Below are 16,250 nucleotides of genomic sequence, written 5' to 3' on the forward strand. Positions count from 1 at the left end.
ATTGCTAGTAAAACTTTCTAAAGTTTCCTATGTAGGGCCCCTGGCTAGTTTTTTTGGGCCCTGAGTGGACAATTGTGTAATTAAGAACGCTTCTTTAATATCACCGTAGAAAGGAGCTTTATTGATATCTGGTATGCCTCGAACGTTTGGGGGTAATGTTCAGTTTTACTGACCATTTGCTGTAGTTTTTATTAGAGTTTATTTATAGATTTATGATGATGTCGTAGCTTGTTTGTGGGATAGTCAGATTTGGCACTGCATTTAATTGTGATATTATAACCGTGGATCAGAACGGATCCGGTTAGATTCATGTCATGCGACCATTTGCAGTGTCATGCTACTTTAGTAGTTGCATCCATGCATAGCATCAGTATTCAGATGGTCGGAACTGCCACCATATGTTTTCAACATCACACCTATAGAAAGTTTTGAAAGCTATTCCTACTTTCTCATTGAAATTTATATACGTGTATACATGTGTGCCTACAAACACATACAGGTAGATGCACATACATACATTTATAATTTAACATGACACTCAAACAAAGGGTAATCAAACAGAACCTATAAAAATCACAAGCCGGTGACAGTAGAGAATCACTAATTTATGAAGAGGCTTGATTTATGCATGCAAAAGTAGGGGTATACAGACTGAAGCTCTTTTGAGGAGAGAGGAGAAAACCAAGCCAAGGAAACAAATCACAACCTCATTACAAGTGATCAATGGATTATTTTCTTTTAACAGCCAGGCAAGCTTACAATTAATGAGACTCTTTAAAAGAGCCACTTTGCTCCCGTGCCTTCCACACTTGAGAGATCGATGGCTTTTGCTTCACTCTGAAACAAGTCCAGAAGAGGATTTGGAAAGCTGACTCGTCCTAGTTTACTTCAATACCGCTGATGATGAAACATTAGATGTATGTCATAACAAATGGAATATAAGCTGCGACTATGAAGAAGTTTGAAGAAGAAAAGAAAAGAGAAGAGGGCGGAAAAGGACTATAAGCTGTGAAGTTTGATGGTATAAGGATCATATACGGAGGAAACCATAACGTCAAATGTGCACGTCGACAACACATGCACGGCAGATGAGGTTGAGAGGCCACAACATTCACTATCTACACAGTTAAAGACCTCTTTTGCAGCATTGATCATGACATTTTTGCCCTTGCAAAGAATATCCCTGCAAATAGACCTGGCGAATGCTCCAGAGAGATGAAGATGTAGTCAGTCACAGGTAAAGGTAGAGAAAGAACCAGTAGAGGACGATCATATGTGGAGGGAATAACTCACCAAACAAAATACTGAACAGATTTGGTACACTGACCGGAACCTTGAACAGCAAGATGCCGGCAAGGGAGATAGGGATCTTGTTCAATGATCCCACCAGGCTGCGCCACGTTAAATCAGGCTCAATATTAGTTATACATTCAAACTAAATGATTGAAGCTAAATTTTAACTTTTTCCGGTGAGTGACTAACCTGTATGTGGTGGGGCCAGTTTGTCTTAAAAACCACATAGAGGTGAAACTGATGGAAAGTCCAATTATTCCACTTGCAGTTGAGAGCACCCAAAACATAGGTATTCTGATGACATCCCTGCCATCATCATAAAGGAAAAACAACAACAATAATAATAGTAATAATAATAATAATAATAATACATTCAATGAGCTGGAACTTAAGAACTCCATTTGTGTTTTTAGCATTAACTTTGTGGACTGTAATTTTTTTTGTTGTAACCCCGTCTAGGTTGGTGCTAAGAATATTGTACAAGCTCCACAGTGTTTTTCTTTGATTCACTAATATCATACATTCATGCACGGTGCTCTGCCCACCTTTGTCCCTAAACAATACAGAGCAAACGAAAATAGAAAGTTGTACATTTCTAAAAACCTCAATATTTACTCAATATTGAGCACTTACGCTTTTTGGACATACTCCCACTCATTGAAGAACAGGATCAAGAAAATTCCAAAAGGTAATGACAGCGAATTGTTCAGTAGCACCATGGACACTTCGTTAAGGGAACCAGATCGAGTTGATTGTTTTGCGGTATCCATTACACGTCGCAACGTTAGCTTTCATAAAGGTAAAAGAACAGATGTCAGAAGCTAAAAAGCAGAAAACACTAAATACTATTGGAAAAACATGAGCAGAATAGGCTTCTGGTATGCAAAATATGCCATAGATAGCTTCGTCAATATCTGCATATTCTTAGAGGTAAAGAAAGATTATGCTACTTTTAAGATCGTTATTGATATAATTTTCATGAAAGGCATATCATCTAGCCGCAAAAGTTTATTTCATTGCTTCTCTTATTGTAGGAACTCAAACCTCCGTCAAGACAGGCTTCTTAGATATTTGCAAGAAGGTTTTAAAACATAAATGCAACTTGCTTTGGTACAACAGTTACATTTTCCAAAAGCAAATAATCATCAGGCCAAAAATATTTCCAGGTATCAAATGACTTACTGAATAGCTTGCAGTGAGAATGCAGTTCATAATCTGCCATGTATAGCCAACTGCATCAAAAGAGAGATCAGTGACTCCCCCACTTACAGCCGATATGATCTGAAAGTACACACCATGTCAGTAAGAATACAAGGCCGGATTTCATATGATTTAATAGACATACAATTACAATCTGCCTGATCCACACCAGATTATTGTTTTTGTCAATCAGGAAAACTAAAGAGCGAGGCATGAATGGGCAAACAGAAAAAGTTCACAACTAAAACATGTTTTCCTTCTTTAACATTTTTAATATTAATAATGCCAAAGGAAAACAGATTGGTCGGGCCGGAGCAAAAGTTCTGATGCACAAATAGTTGCAAAATTTCCTCTGGATTATCTATGCAGTCTGGAAAATCCTTACAGCTTAACTAAATAGTACCTGCTAATACTACTAATTTCTTAATGAGTGTTAAAGCACATTAAAACACGACCTCACGTTTTGACCTCACCCATATAATAGAAGATCTATTCCTTAATGATGCATAGTTCATTTATAAGAAAGAAGTAAAGTTCAAAAAATGAAGAGGAACAAAGATACAAATGCAAACCATTAGAAAAAGGGCAGTCCAAACTTTGCCATTTTGATGCTTCCTGAAAAGATACATCTCTCCGATAGCTGTTAGGATGTTCGTCAAGTTCTTCAAGATTGTAACCATAGCAACATTTATGTACTTCAAACTGAGAGAAAAAGAGGTAAAGAGAGAAAGAGGAACATGATTATAACGAAATTAAAGTTTCCTCTAAATTAGCATTAAATCTTTCCTTTAGGCCCTTCAGGTGAATTCATAGCCTAATTATACCTGTACATGCCTGTCACCAGCATGCCGACAAATATAGCATTGACAGGAATCCAGACTCGAATCAGCTTCCACGTGAGCTTTTCTGTCGACACAACTCCAAGCAATCCCAAAGCTACCACAATAATGACAGATATAAGATTCTGCATTGATAAGTTGTTCAGTGTCATCTTCATAACGAACAAGAAGAAACTAAATTAAGCATACAGACAAGAAGGTCACATTAATGGTTATGTTGTTTAAGCTTATGCAACAAAGGAGAAGCAACAACACTCCATAATTATGAAAGAGAAGAAAGCGGCAAACTGAAGCCACCATGATAATTAAACATTTAAGGTTGATTAAAAGATGTACTATAACTGATTTAGAACAAGATACGGAGACTGCAGAACATACAAGAAGCATAAATTAATACGCATTAGTCAATATTAGTGAGTTGATCGCGCTCTGACGATGAATGTCTAAATTTATGTTGATATAAGAAGGGTGTCATTTTTCAGCACCAGTATGGTTTGGCACCTAGCTAGAGAAATACGCTACGGAGAAAGATGGTAGTGCTACGTACTAGCTCTATAAACTTCTTCATGATTCTTTTTTTTTTGCAAATAACATATTATGTATCGGTAATTAATTTTCTTTTCCAAAGAAAACATATATAGCCACATTAAGTACCCCTTTTCTGTGCTTGAAAGATACTTCCGTCCGGTCGAAGAAGATGATCCGAAAGCGTAGCTAGCGGACAGATTATAAACAAAGGACATAATATTTAAACCGTGCGCGTATACTAAATCTGGTGAGCTAGGTTGTTTGAAATGCCTTACCTGGTATAACATCAACGATACGCCGGCATCAAAATTATAGGTGGAAAGAACAACCTTATTCAGCAGTATCATGCTGCAAGAAGAAAAGCAATAACATACTCCAGATAAAAGGGGCCCGGACGCTCTTTTAGAATATCCGTTCTTCTGTTTCCCATTTCCGCTAGCTAATCTGCACCGGACGATCGAGCCAAACAAGAAACTTAATTATATTAATGGAAGGAGGATTCAACGACATAAAGATGCTGTACCCTTACCCATAAGCTTTAATTTGCGTCTTTCGCTCCGTACGTATCAAATAATTACATAATTAGAAGATATAGTACATAGAACTTAAAGCGGATATGGTGTACGTCAGGGTTATGCATGTCAAGTACTGTAGATTACGTACAGCTGACGGTAGGGCTAACCGTATGCATAGCGTATTAGAGACAAATGTGCATGCTGAAGGGTTGTGAATATCCTTTTATTTTATTTTATTTTTTCTTCTCTTTTTTTACACATATATGTAACTTCAGGCGCCTAGTATCTGGACGTACGGGAGGATCAAAAAACAATGGTAACGTACAGTTGATGGGATGCTCTAGCTAGAGAAAATAAGCGGACCTGTCGCCCGCGGCTTGAACGCTGCACGTCTTCCTTCCATGGGTCAACAAACCGTTTAGGATCTCGTCAGCCGCCGCATCACCATTGCTTTTATCTTCGTTCCTCGAGATAGGTTCCTCAGCATCTGATGAGGGCACTTTGGAATCCGAAGACATTTACAAACACCTGAAAGAATAATAAAAGAACAATTAAAGCTATAGCTAGCCTATTAATTATTAATCGTAGAAAATTAAAGACATATATACTGGAACTAAGCTTAATTAGCCTAACAGTTGATCACTTGCATTCAGAGCGATCAGAGAAGAAGCTAGTGAAGTCATTAACTAACTGAGATTCTGATATAATTTTGGATTTAGATCGAGGTGATGATCGATGGAGGGAAGGAATTAATGAAGGAAGAGAGAAAGCTAGCTAGCATCGACGGACCTGTTTGGAAGAGAGCAGAGCAGCCTTTAATTTGAGAGAGAGAGAGAGAGAGAGAGAGAGAGAGAGAGAGAGAGAGAGAGAGAGAGAGAGAGAGAGAGAGAGAGAGAGAGAGAGAGAGAGAGAGAGAGAGGGAGGGAGTAGAAATAACAGCGGAGAGAGGGGGTTAATGGTGTGTCAGTGTGTGTATGGCTTGTAACGGAAAAAGGGAGCAAAGCAAAAGCCAAAGCGAAAGCGGAGGGAAATAGAGTGAGAAGAAGAAGAAGAAGGTGGGGAGCGAGAGAGGTGGATCTGGAGAGCAGATACCGAGGTGGGGAGGAAGGGGATCGAGTAAATACATACGTACGAGACACTCATCGCCCACTCTTCGATCGATCGAGCAACGGAAAACGAGGGGGGTACGTGCAGGGGTGGGGAATGGAGCTGTCAGCATGCAGTAGCCAGGGAGGTCAAAATCGGATCAGCTATCGAGGTACAGGTAGCAGCAGCAGCTGCGGCGGCAGTAGAATAAGGAGGAGGGTAGTATACCATGTAGCAAGGATAACAAAGAATAACGAAAGAAGGTTTCTTTGGAATAATCAAATCTTCCATCCTCTCTCCCCCCTCGCCTCTTCCTTCCTTCTGAAGAGTGAAGACAATATAGGCGGTCCTTCCGAGGGAAGCGGGAAACGCGGGATCAGGGCGGTGTGGGCCTCGTGACGGTCTCCACCCACCCCAAGCGACGCGCTGTCATTGGACAAGCAATCCCGGGCCCCGCTTTACAAGGCACATATTGGGCCTAACGCCCTTTCCTTCTCGGCCCTTCGGACTTCAACGGATGAACAAAAACACACACACACATAATGGGCCTCCGGCGCTTCTCCCTGGTGTCCCTGTCCCCGACCGCTGTCGTCCCTTTCGGCGTCCGCTAGCTCAGTTTTCGACTTTGGGGGCGACATCGCTTTCGCCACCGGCGCCGACGAGAAGTGGGGAAAGGGCCAATGAAACCATTGGATCTGAAGCTCAAGATCTGGAGAGCAGAGAGGCGACTGAGAGTGTTAAAGGGGATCTGACCGTTGATTTCGATAGCGGGAGGACGAAGGGCGATGACTCGAGAGTTTTCCTGATTGCAAGTAATTCCCGTCCAGTTAAAACAAATTGAAGTGTCGTTCCTCTAATTGAGGTTGTGGCTTTTGTGGATTTTGCTGAGGAAATCGAGCAGAGCCTGTTTGTCCTCCGCTAGGTCGACATTTGCGAGCATAAAAATCGTCGAAAATAGCAAGAAAATGAGTTTCAGCTTCATCTTCAGAGCACCACAAGAGCTCTCTCAGATGACTTCAATGTTTTTTATTTTTCTTTTACTTTTTTCGTTGATGGGACGATGAAATCATCTGAGATTATGGGCCCCATTGATTTTTTTTTAATTTTCTTGGGTTATCTTACATAGCTTGTAGTTGGATTTTACTTAGTTGCAATCGCCGAAAATAGCAAGAAAATGAGTTTCAGCTTCATCTTCAGAGCGATACAAGAGCTTTCTCAGACGACTTCAATGTTTTTTATTTTTCTTTTGCTTCTTCGTTGATGGGACGATGAAATCATCTGAGATTATGGGCCCCATTGATTTTGTTTTTTTTTAATTTTCTTGGGTTATCTTAAATAGCTTGTAGTTGGATTTTACTTAGTTGCAATCGCCGAAAATAGCAAGAAAATGAGTTTCAGCTTCATCTTCAGAGCGCTACAAGAGCTTTCTTAGACGACTTCAATGTTTTTTATTTTTCTTTTGCTTTTTCGTTGATGGGACGATGAAATCATCTGAGATTATGGGCCTCATTGATTTTGGTTTTTTTTATTTTCTTGGGTTATCTTAAATAGCTTGTAGTGGGATTTTACTTAGTTGCAATCGCCGAAAATAGCAAGAAAATGAGTTTCAGCTTCATCTTCAGAGCGCTACAAGAGCTTTCTTAGACGACTTCAATGTTTTTTATTTTTCTTTTGCTTTTTCGTTGATGGGACGATGAAATCATCTGAGATTATGGGCCTCATTGATTTTGGTTTTTTTTATTTTCTTGGGTTATCTTAAATAGCTTGTAGTGGGATTTTACTTAGTTGCAATCGCCGAAAATAGCAAGAAAATGAGTTTCAGCTTCATCTTCAGAGCGCTACAAGAGCTTTCTTAGACGACTTCAATGTTTTTTATTTTTCTTTTGCTTTTTCGTTGATGGGACGATGAAATCATCTGAGATTATGGGCCTCATTGATTTTGGTTTTTTTTATTTTCTTGGGTTATCTTAAATAGCTTGTAGTGGGATTTTACTTAATAGCAACCCCGTGTGTAATCTCCGAGATAAAAATTGTAGTGGGATCTCTGAGATATGGATTGTTATTGAGAAAAGAGGAGATATGAATTGTTATTGAGAAAAGAGAAGCTTTTAACGCCAAAAGCCAAGTGATTTACTGGTTGGTTGTTAAGATTACGAGTTGCTTGTTAAGTTTACGCGTTGATTGTTAGGGTTACATGTTGGTTGTTAAGGTTATACGCGTTGGTTGTTAAAGTTACGGGTTGCTTTTTAAGGTTACGGTTGGTTGTTAAGGTTATACGTGTTGCTTGTTAATGTTACAGGTTGGTTGTTAAGGTTACGTGTTCGTTGTTAAGGTTAAGCGTTAATTGTTAAGGTCATACGCGTTAATTGTTAAGGTTACGGGTTGATTGTTAAGGTTACGCGTTGATTGTTAAATTTACGGGTTGGTTGTTAATGTTAATTGTAATCTTAACAAGCAACACGTAACATTAACAGACAACGCGTAACCTTAACAAGCAACCCGTAACATTAACAAACAACGCGTATGACCTTAACAACCAAAGCTTAACCTTAGCAACCAACGCGTAACCTTAACAAGCAACCCGTAACCTTAACAATTAACGCGTATGACCTTAACAATTAACGCTTAATCTTAACAACTAACGCGTAACCTTAACAACTAACCCGTAACATTAACAAGCAACACATATAACCTTAACAACCAACCGTAACCTTAACAAGCAACCCTTAACTTTAACAACCAATACGTATAACCTTAACAATAAATCTGTAACCTTAACAATCAACGCGTAAGCTTAACAAGCAACCCGTAACCTTAACAACCAACATGTAAATCTCTTGGCTTTTAAAAATTTCATGAAAATTAAAGGTGAAAAAAATCAGCTCACTCTAACCACCTAAAACAAATGTATAGATCATCGTAGAAGTCCAAAAATTTATTATTGCTTTTTATTTTTATAAATTATTATAGTAAAAGTCCAAAAAATTAAAGTTTTTTTAATTTCCTTCCTTTTTTTCATTTTTATGAAGGTTTTACGGGTTGGTTGTAAATGTTACATGTTTGCTTGTTAAGATTACACGTTGGTTGTGAATTTTACGTGTTGATTTTTAAGGTTATCAACCAACGCGTATAACCTTAACAACCAACCGTAACCTTAACTAGCAACCCGTAACTTTAACAACCAACATGTATAACCTTAACAACCAACCTGTAATCTTAACAATCAACACGTAAGCTTAACAATCAACTCGTAACCTTAACAACTAACCCGTAAATCACTTGGCTTTTGGCGTTAAAAGCTTCCCTTTTCTCAATAACAATTCATATCTCCTCTTTTCTCAATAACAATCCATATCTCAGAGATCCCACTATAATTTTTATCTCGGAGATTACACACGGGGGTTGCAACTAAGTAAAATCCCACTACAAGCTATTTAAGATAACCCAAGAAAATAAAAAAAACCAAAATCAATGAGGCCCATAATCTCAGATGATTTCATCATCCCATCAACGAAAAAGCAAAAGAAAAATAAAAAACATTAAAGTTGTCTGAGAGAGCTCTTGTAGTGCTCTGAAGATGAAGCTGAAACTCATTTTCTTGCTATTTTCGGCGATTGCAACTAAGTAAAATCCCACTACAAGCTATTTAAGATAACCCAAGAAAAAAAAAACAAAATCAATGAGGCTCATCATCTCAGATGATTTCATCGTCCCATCAACGAAAAAGCAAAAGAAAAATAAAAAACATTGAAGTCATCTGAGAGAGCTCTTGTAGTGCTCTGAAGATGAAGCTGAAACTCATTTTCTTGCTATTTTCGGCGATTTTTATGCTCGCAAACGCCGACCGAGTGGAGGACAAACATGCTCTGCTCGATTTCCTCAGCAAAATCCACAAAAGCCACGACCTCAATTAGAGGAACGACACTTCAATTTGTTTTAACTGGACGGGAATTACTTGCAATCAGGAAAACTCTCGAGTCACGCCCTTCGTCCTCCCGCTATCGAAATCAACGGTCAGATCCCCTTTAACACTCTCAGTCGCTTCTCTGCTCTCTAGATCTTGAGCTTCAGATCCAATGGTTTCACTAGCCCTTTCCCAACTTCTCGCCGGCGCCGGTGGCGAAAGCGATGGTGCCCTTGAAGTCAAAACTGAGCTCGCGGACGCCGAAAGGGACGACGACGGTCGGGGATAGTGACACCAGGGAGAAGCGCTGGAGCAGGAGGAGGTGATCAATGCCCATAAGAAAGATAAAATGTATTATAGTCTTTAGCTATGTAAAATTCTTGGGCTTTGTATTTTGGGGGCTCAGTGCATAGTTGTTACGAATTCGGGGTTTCGAGAGCGTTGAAAAAGTCTTGAGGTGGAGGTTCTTAGGTTTTGGGAACTGGAAGCATTTTTCCAAAAAAAAAAAAAATACGAGCGCCTCGTTTTATGGGCTGCAGTTTGGGCCGGGTGCAGCTCCGCTTATTTGCGCCCGACTGGAGACAGAGAGGAGGGAACCGAATCGCTCTCGTTCTGTCCTCCCTCCGCTCACAGGGACTACTAGTACCCAGCACTCCGAACCTAAACCCAGGGGAGGGGAAGGGGAAGCGATCGAGTCATGGTTTCGTACCGCTACCGATCTAAGGTCGGCCATATCGGGATCATCAGCAAGAGGATGAAGATCGTAAGATTCTGGAAGCGTACGTACTCTACTCCTCTCAATTTCGTTTGCAAAGCATCAATTGATCTCCGAATAGTTTGTTATGAGAGCTTTCACCGCCTTCAACTTTCTTTGGATCTTTTGCCCTAGAACATCACGATGAGTTCTTCTGGATATTTCTTATTCTTAGGTCAATTTTTTGTTGTATTAATCCTTTCCTGTTTACCATTATTGATAATTCTTTCATTCTAGTTGTTTATTCAAACAAGTATTTTGTATTTTCCGCTGGCCTGATTGTGTCCGTATAATGATGAAAGTGAAACCAATATATTCATGTAGTTGTCTTTTTTTTTTGGTTGAGAAAAATGATTTAGTAGTTAATAAGAATGTTTCTGTTGCAGAATTGGGGTAATGGCTCAATCATACTGAACTCAACATGTATTTTCTAGGAGTAGTTTGATTGGTGAATTAGTTTAGGATTGTTATAGCCTTGTACGCCTGCTTATTCAAGCTGCCATGGTCATAATGTAGATGTGAGATACTTGAATTGGAATACGTCTGAAGAAATTTCTACCAATTCAGGTACAGGTTGTGGGTTGCTGAGCTTTGCGGGCTTAAGACAGATTGTCTACTTGTTTAGTCTCTATGTGCTAGGGTGGGAACATGATTAAATAATTATCACATAGTTTAGTGTTTGTTGGATTAAATACTTATTCAAATTTGATTTTCATTGTCATTTATGAGAAATGAAATATGTCTTAGTATCTGTCTATTGAATGATTTGAATGTGATTATCAGATGTTCAATCCTTTTGATGATCAAATACTCATTTACATTGTGCTTATCTAATTTAATTAATACTATTATAAAAGTGGGTTGTCATGTTAAAACATTTCTACCCAAAATACCCTCCAGTACATCCATTCGTACATACATGCTCAATTTTTTTTTATAACCTCCCCATTGCTTGCACATCCCTGCAACATACGTGAAGACATACATGCCCAATTTTTCATAACCTCCTAATTGATTGCCATCAATTTTTCAAATAACCACTCACTCATAACACTCCTCCACCAACTCATGCTACACTAACATAACTTTATATGCACTAATGATAAAAAAACGTTACAACTATTCCTCTCCTACCAAATCACTATAAATAACAAGAAAATTTTATCAAATTTCTCCAATCAACATTCCAATTCAGCAATGTGCCACTCTGAGAGAAGTTATTTCGGTAGGTCAAAAGAATTTCCAATTCAAAGCTATCCTTGAAAAGGAATCGGTCTTTAATGATTTTAGTCAAAATCCTGAGCCTTCAGAAGTCTAGGATTAAAAGATTATGTCACACCCGAAATGGTAAAAACAATCTCCAAGAGTTCACAGTCAATATAACTAGTGTCATCTCTGGGGATGAAGAGGAAGATGTCCACAATCCTTCTGATCCCGGATACTCCCCTGATATCAGGAGTATATTTCTAGAAACTAACCGGGTGTATCATCACACGAGATTAAGGTAAGGGGCGGCGATCCCTTTTGACTACTCCCCCCTCTAAGCACATGTACCACAACCTACGCCTTAGGGAAATGAGCCCATTACCAGTGACGTCAATTTTGTCATTGCATCAAATGTGACTTCTAGCTTGAGTCAAGAGCAATAAAGGGCTGTACATATGACAGAATAAGAAGATCTTCTCTAACAAATGGAAGCAAAAAAAAAAAGCTTCAGAAGAGCAATTCAAGCAATGGGAAAAGATGCTTGGTCAGCTCATGGTGGCTTCTCAACCTCATCCGTGTTCTTTGAAGGGGAAACGACCAATTATAGAAATTTTCCTAGAGAAAGAGCATCAAGAAGATGAAGATCTATTCATTTAGGGTTATAATTATTAGCATCTTCTAAGCCAAGTCAGGAGACAAAGGTCCTTGAGGACCTCCAAAAATAGCTCAATGCTCTCATATAGCAAACTGAGCTAAAGAAGGTTGGAATCACTCAATCTTGCCCCATCAAGTGGGACTCAGTTTTGTACCCGATGAAGTTCAAACATACGTTCGATGGCAAAGGTTCTCCAAACCAACATATATACTACTTCCATCAACAAATAGTGAATGTAGTAGGAAATGATGTCATCAAGGCACAATATTTTATCAGCACCTTTCAGGGGGTAGCCTTTGATTGGTTTCAAAATTGGCCCTAAGGATCGATTAATCCTAGGCTGATTTTGAATCTAAGTTTCTCACCCAGTTCCACAAGAAACAATCAGATATCACCATGGCCAGACTTCTCTTTGAAAAGCAAAGAGGAGATGATTCAGTCAGGGATTTCATTGAGCAATTTTGTAATTTAATGTTGCTATGTTAAGATATGCTGATGTTGATGTTACTTCAAACTTGTCAACACAACTTCTTGGGTCGTATAGAGCTCATATGAGTGCTGTCACAACTCACATTTAGAAAGACTTGATAGAGCAAGCCGAGATCGTAGAGAAATCGATAGAACACTTCAACAATTTTGATCCTTGCACCAACCGCAAAGGGGGTAAGGGCAAATGGGAACAATCCTCCTAGTTGAAAGCCAAAGACACATCGAGGTCAAAAAGCCTGACAACTAGAAAAAGGAGCCTAGGAAGAACGTTCAACGCACTTACTCCTAAGATGAGTATATGGTACCCATTTTCCATGTCCTCAACAAGGGCAACCGGTTAAAGTTTCTAGAAGTTAGACGTCCTGAGGAGATTGGAAAGACTGATGATCCTAATTACTATCTCTATCATAGAACGTTAGGACACCCGATAAAAAATTATTATAGTCACAAGGATAAAATATAAACTTGTGTCAACTCGAGAATCGTCAAGCTCCGACCTGAGCAAATAAAAGTCACTACTAGCATAGCGACTCTTCAGTTTGGGTCTACGCCGGAGATCCAAGCCTAAGATGGAGTTGTCCCCATTCCCACTACGAGGATAGAAGTGATTAATCATGACCAACAAAATCAACAAAGCCAAGACTTGGTCCCTCTCACTACAATGAGGAGAGGAATAATGTAGAATCATCCCGACCTCCTTCAAGACGGACATTGGACTCCAAAGTTGAAGGGTTAACACAAGATGAAATCCTCTAATGTCATCTCTAAAATTGTAGGAGAGAAATCTCTATAAGTTTATTGACTCAAAGATTCAGAGAAAATTGTCATGTCTGGGACGAAATCTGGTAAAGATTGTTTAAAGAATTATGATCAGTCGGGACACTCTTAAGCAAACTGTATTGACCAAGCAAAATGAGACTCGATTGAAGAAAACATTGTAAAGCCCATTGGCTGACAGCCTGACTCCAACGTCCAGTATGTTATCATGGCTCAGTTAGCTAACATCCCAACTCGTATAACCTTATCTAAACTTCTACGTTTGTCTAAGAATACAAGAGAGGCTTTGAAAGAGGCCTTAAATGATAACAAAGTGTTTCTCACCCATATGTCCGAACCTCTCTAAGATGAAGAATACAAGCAGCGCTATCAATGAGAACAGCAAAAGCCTTGCATCACCTTCACTTTGGCTGAAATGCTCATCAAAGACTATCATCTCAACGGACCCCTCTATTATACTGGGTATGTAGGGTCGGCGAAGGTGGAAAGCATTCACATCGACCTAGGTTCTACCTTCAGCATAATCCTGCAGAGGCTCCTTAGATTCTTAGGCATTTCCCTTTAGAAGCTTTCGAAAACTATTGCTGCCATCTTCAGATTCAACTCTAGCAGTAGCTGGTCACTCGGGAAAGTCTAACTCAAATGTTAAATTGGTGACTTGGAAGACTGAAGTGGCGTGTTATGTCATCAACGTTAAAACACCTTAGAGCATCTCCAACAGTTTCCCCAAAATTTTCTCCAAAATGGAGAAACAAAAGTCATATTCTCCAAATTATTTTTGCTCCAACTCCAACAGCTTCCCCATTTTGAAAAATCGCATTTATTACAATAATAAAGCTCTCCCCAAAAAATTTGGAGAATGCTGCAGATTTGGGGAAGGCTCCCTATTTTTTCTCCTCCTTCCCTATTTTGGGGAATGAGATGGGGAATCTGTTGGACCAAAAAAAGGCTCTATATTCACCAAATTTGAGTATTTCAAGAAGATGGGGAAGCTGTTGGAGATGCTCTTACATCATGCTCATTGGACGACCTTAGATCCATTCCAACATGATTGTGCCATTGACACTATATCAATGCTTCAAGTATGTCGATGAACATGAAACTCTACATAAAGTGATGCTAAACAACATCTCTTTAAGGGAGCGAAGAATTACTTTACTAACTCTCAGCCAAATCTAGCTCTCTTTGCTGCTTGCGACTTTGGCATTCTCGAGCTCACTTTCTCTACAATCTTTATAATTTTCATGTTCTTTTCTTGATCAACATTGCTACAGACTAAGATCTAAGGTGTTCAACTATTTTTTACCCTTTTTTGGAGATGATGTAAAAGTAAATGATTCATGTAATGAATAATAATTAAAGTTTCTATACATTTTCACATTCTATTTTGTTCTCAAAACTATAATTATGCGACATTTTGTTATCTATGAAGTTTTTAGTGATTCTTTACATGATTACGTGCATTGAATTTAAGGAGTAAAAAGAAACTCCTATCTTAATTATGTAGCTTATCAGTTTGAGGCTAAAATTATTCTATATTAGTAAATTAATTATAATTAATTAAATAGTTTAAGTAATAGCTAAGTCAATTTAATATATTATAACGACATGTTCATATCAGATTCATTGAAAATGTTGGTGGAATAAAACTGAATGATGAAAAGAAAAATAAAAAATAAAGAGTATATTGACAATTTTACAAGGTCGCAAATCTATTCATCTTTTTTTATCTTTGTTTTAATCTTTGATTAGAAGAATTTGATTTGTTGTTTAATTTTTAAAACTGAATGTTGATTTGATTGACGAAGAATGATTTGATCTCTTGCATTGGCGATCTATTTTAGCTTCTTAGTTCTTATATCATAACATTTTTATTGAAATTCATGAAACTAAAAGTAGCTATTCGTTCAGTGAAATTATGCAATAAACTTATTAATTATAAATCTTGAGTCAATAAACTAGCATTTCAAAAACAAATTAGAATAAGTTATTTGCTAAGTAGAGTCAATAAACTAGCATTTCAAAAACAAATTAGAATAAGTTATTTGCTAAGTAAGAAAATTTTGAACTTGAGTTATTAGGTTTATTATAAAAAATCAAATTAGAATAAGTTATTTGCTAAGTAAGAAAATTTTGAACTTGAGTTATTAGGTTTATTATAAAAAATTCTCTTCTATGTCAATGTTGTTTAATGCAATCCATTAAACTATTGCGAATGTCAATCTAGATCAATAACTAGGTAATGAGAGGAGAGGTATAAGACTATTTTTTCACATATATCTACTCGTATCATAAGATTTTTGGCACAACAGCAAGTCAAGAATAATTTGATTACTAAATTGGCTGATAGTTTAGTAAAATCATGTGAATAATGAATTAATAATAAAATTCAAAACCTTAAAGTATCATCTCAAAAGGCTAATGAATGACATGGCCACGGGAGGAGAAGAATTAGACCATACATCTCTTTGGATTTATCAAAACAAATTATTAGCTAACTAATGTTTCTTAATTCGTGTTATAAGTTTCTTTTTTACCAATGTTGTTTCTTGCAAACAATTAAATCATAGCTCAACTTTAATTTAGATCAAGAACAAGGTAACGAAGGAGAAATATATATATCAAGGATATCAATTTTTTCCATTAAAATTTCTAAATAGAGTTAATTTTTTAGGGTAAGACCAAATTACCCTTGGCTGAAATTAGCCTCCTCCCATAGTAACAAGGTAGGTAAAAATGTAAATAAAACAACCAATTAGGGTAAAACAAAGCCATAATTGACATGTGAGTAGCACATGCAAATACTCAGTTGTTCAACTAATATAATATACTAATTTGCCATGTTTAAACAAGCTGGGTATGTGAGTGCAAACTTTTTAAAATTTGGGATGTATAAGATTAAGGAAGATGAAAATATAAGGTATTTAAGTGTTTTTTTAGACTTTTAGAAAACCCCTTAAATTTGGATTTATTAGATAATACCATTAACTTGCAAAATGTCACT

The 16,250-nt window shown here is 37.8% G+C and overlaps 1 protein-coding gene and 1 long non-coding RNA gene across 8 annotated transcripts in view; one reads left to right on the top strand and one right to left on the bottom strand.

Moving 5' to 3' along the window:
• On the bottom strand, positions 638–5,765 carry LOC109822979 (GDP-mannose transporter GONST2-like). Of its 4 annotated transcripts, none has more exons than XM_020389277.1 (10): positions 5,690–5,765; positions 4,739–4,903; positions 4,136–4,304; positions 3,318–3,457; positions 3,066–3,195; positions 2,476–2,574; positions 1,927–2,081; positions 1,483–1,599; positions 1,294–1,391; positions 638–1,195 (listed from the first exon to the last, which is right to left on the bottom strand). In XM_020389277.1, exons 2-10 carry the CDS (start codon positions 4,891–4,893, stop codon positions 1,152–1,154), a joined length of 1,107 nt encoding a protein of 368 aa, XP_020244866.1. In that variant the 5' UTR covers positions 4,894–4,903; positions 5,690–5,765; the 3' UTR covers positions 638–1,151. The 4 variants fall into 4 exon arrangements, with proteins under 4 accessions (XP_020244866.1, XP_020244865.1, XP_020244869.1 ...); XM_020389276.1 differs by having other exon boundaries at positions 5,504–5,758; XM_020389280.1 differs by lacking the exons at positions 4,739–4,903; positions 5,690–5,765 and having other exon boundaries at positions 3,318–3,429; positions 4,136–4,222.
• Positions 9,911–16,250, top strand: part of LOC109820657 — a 27,681-nt gene continuing 21,341 nt past the window's right edge. For 2 of the 4 annotated variants that reach the window (XR_002241918.1, XR_002241917.1), the window contains exon 1: positions 9,914–10,144. This is a non-coding gene — a long non-coding RNA (uncharacterized LOC109820657). Of the gene's footprint in view, positions 10,145–16,250 lie in introns of all 4 variants that reach the window. The other 2 variants (XR_002241916.1, XR_002241915.1) reach the window with 2 other exon arrangements.

The sequence above is a fragment of the Asparagus officinalis genome, chromosome 8 (assembly GCF_001876935.1).
Source record: "Asparagus officinalis chromosome 8, Aspof.V1, whole genome shotgun sequence".
Lineage (NCBI taxonomy): Eukaryota > Viridiplantae > Streptophyta > Magnoliopsida > Asparagales > Asparagaceae > Asparagus > Asparagus officinalis.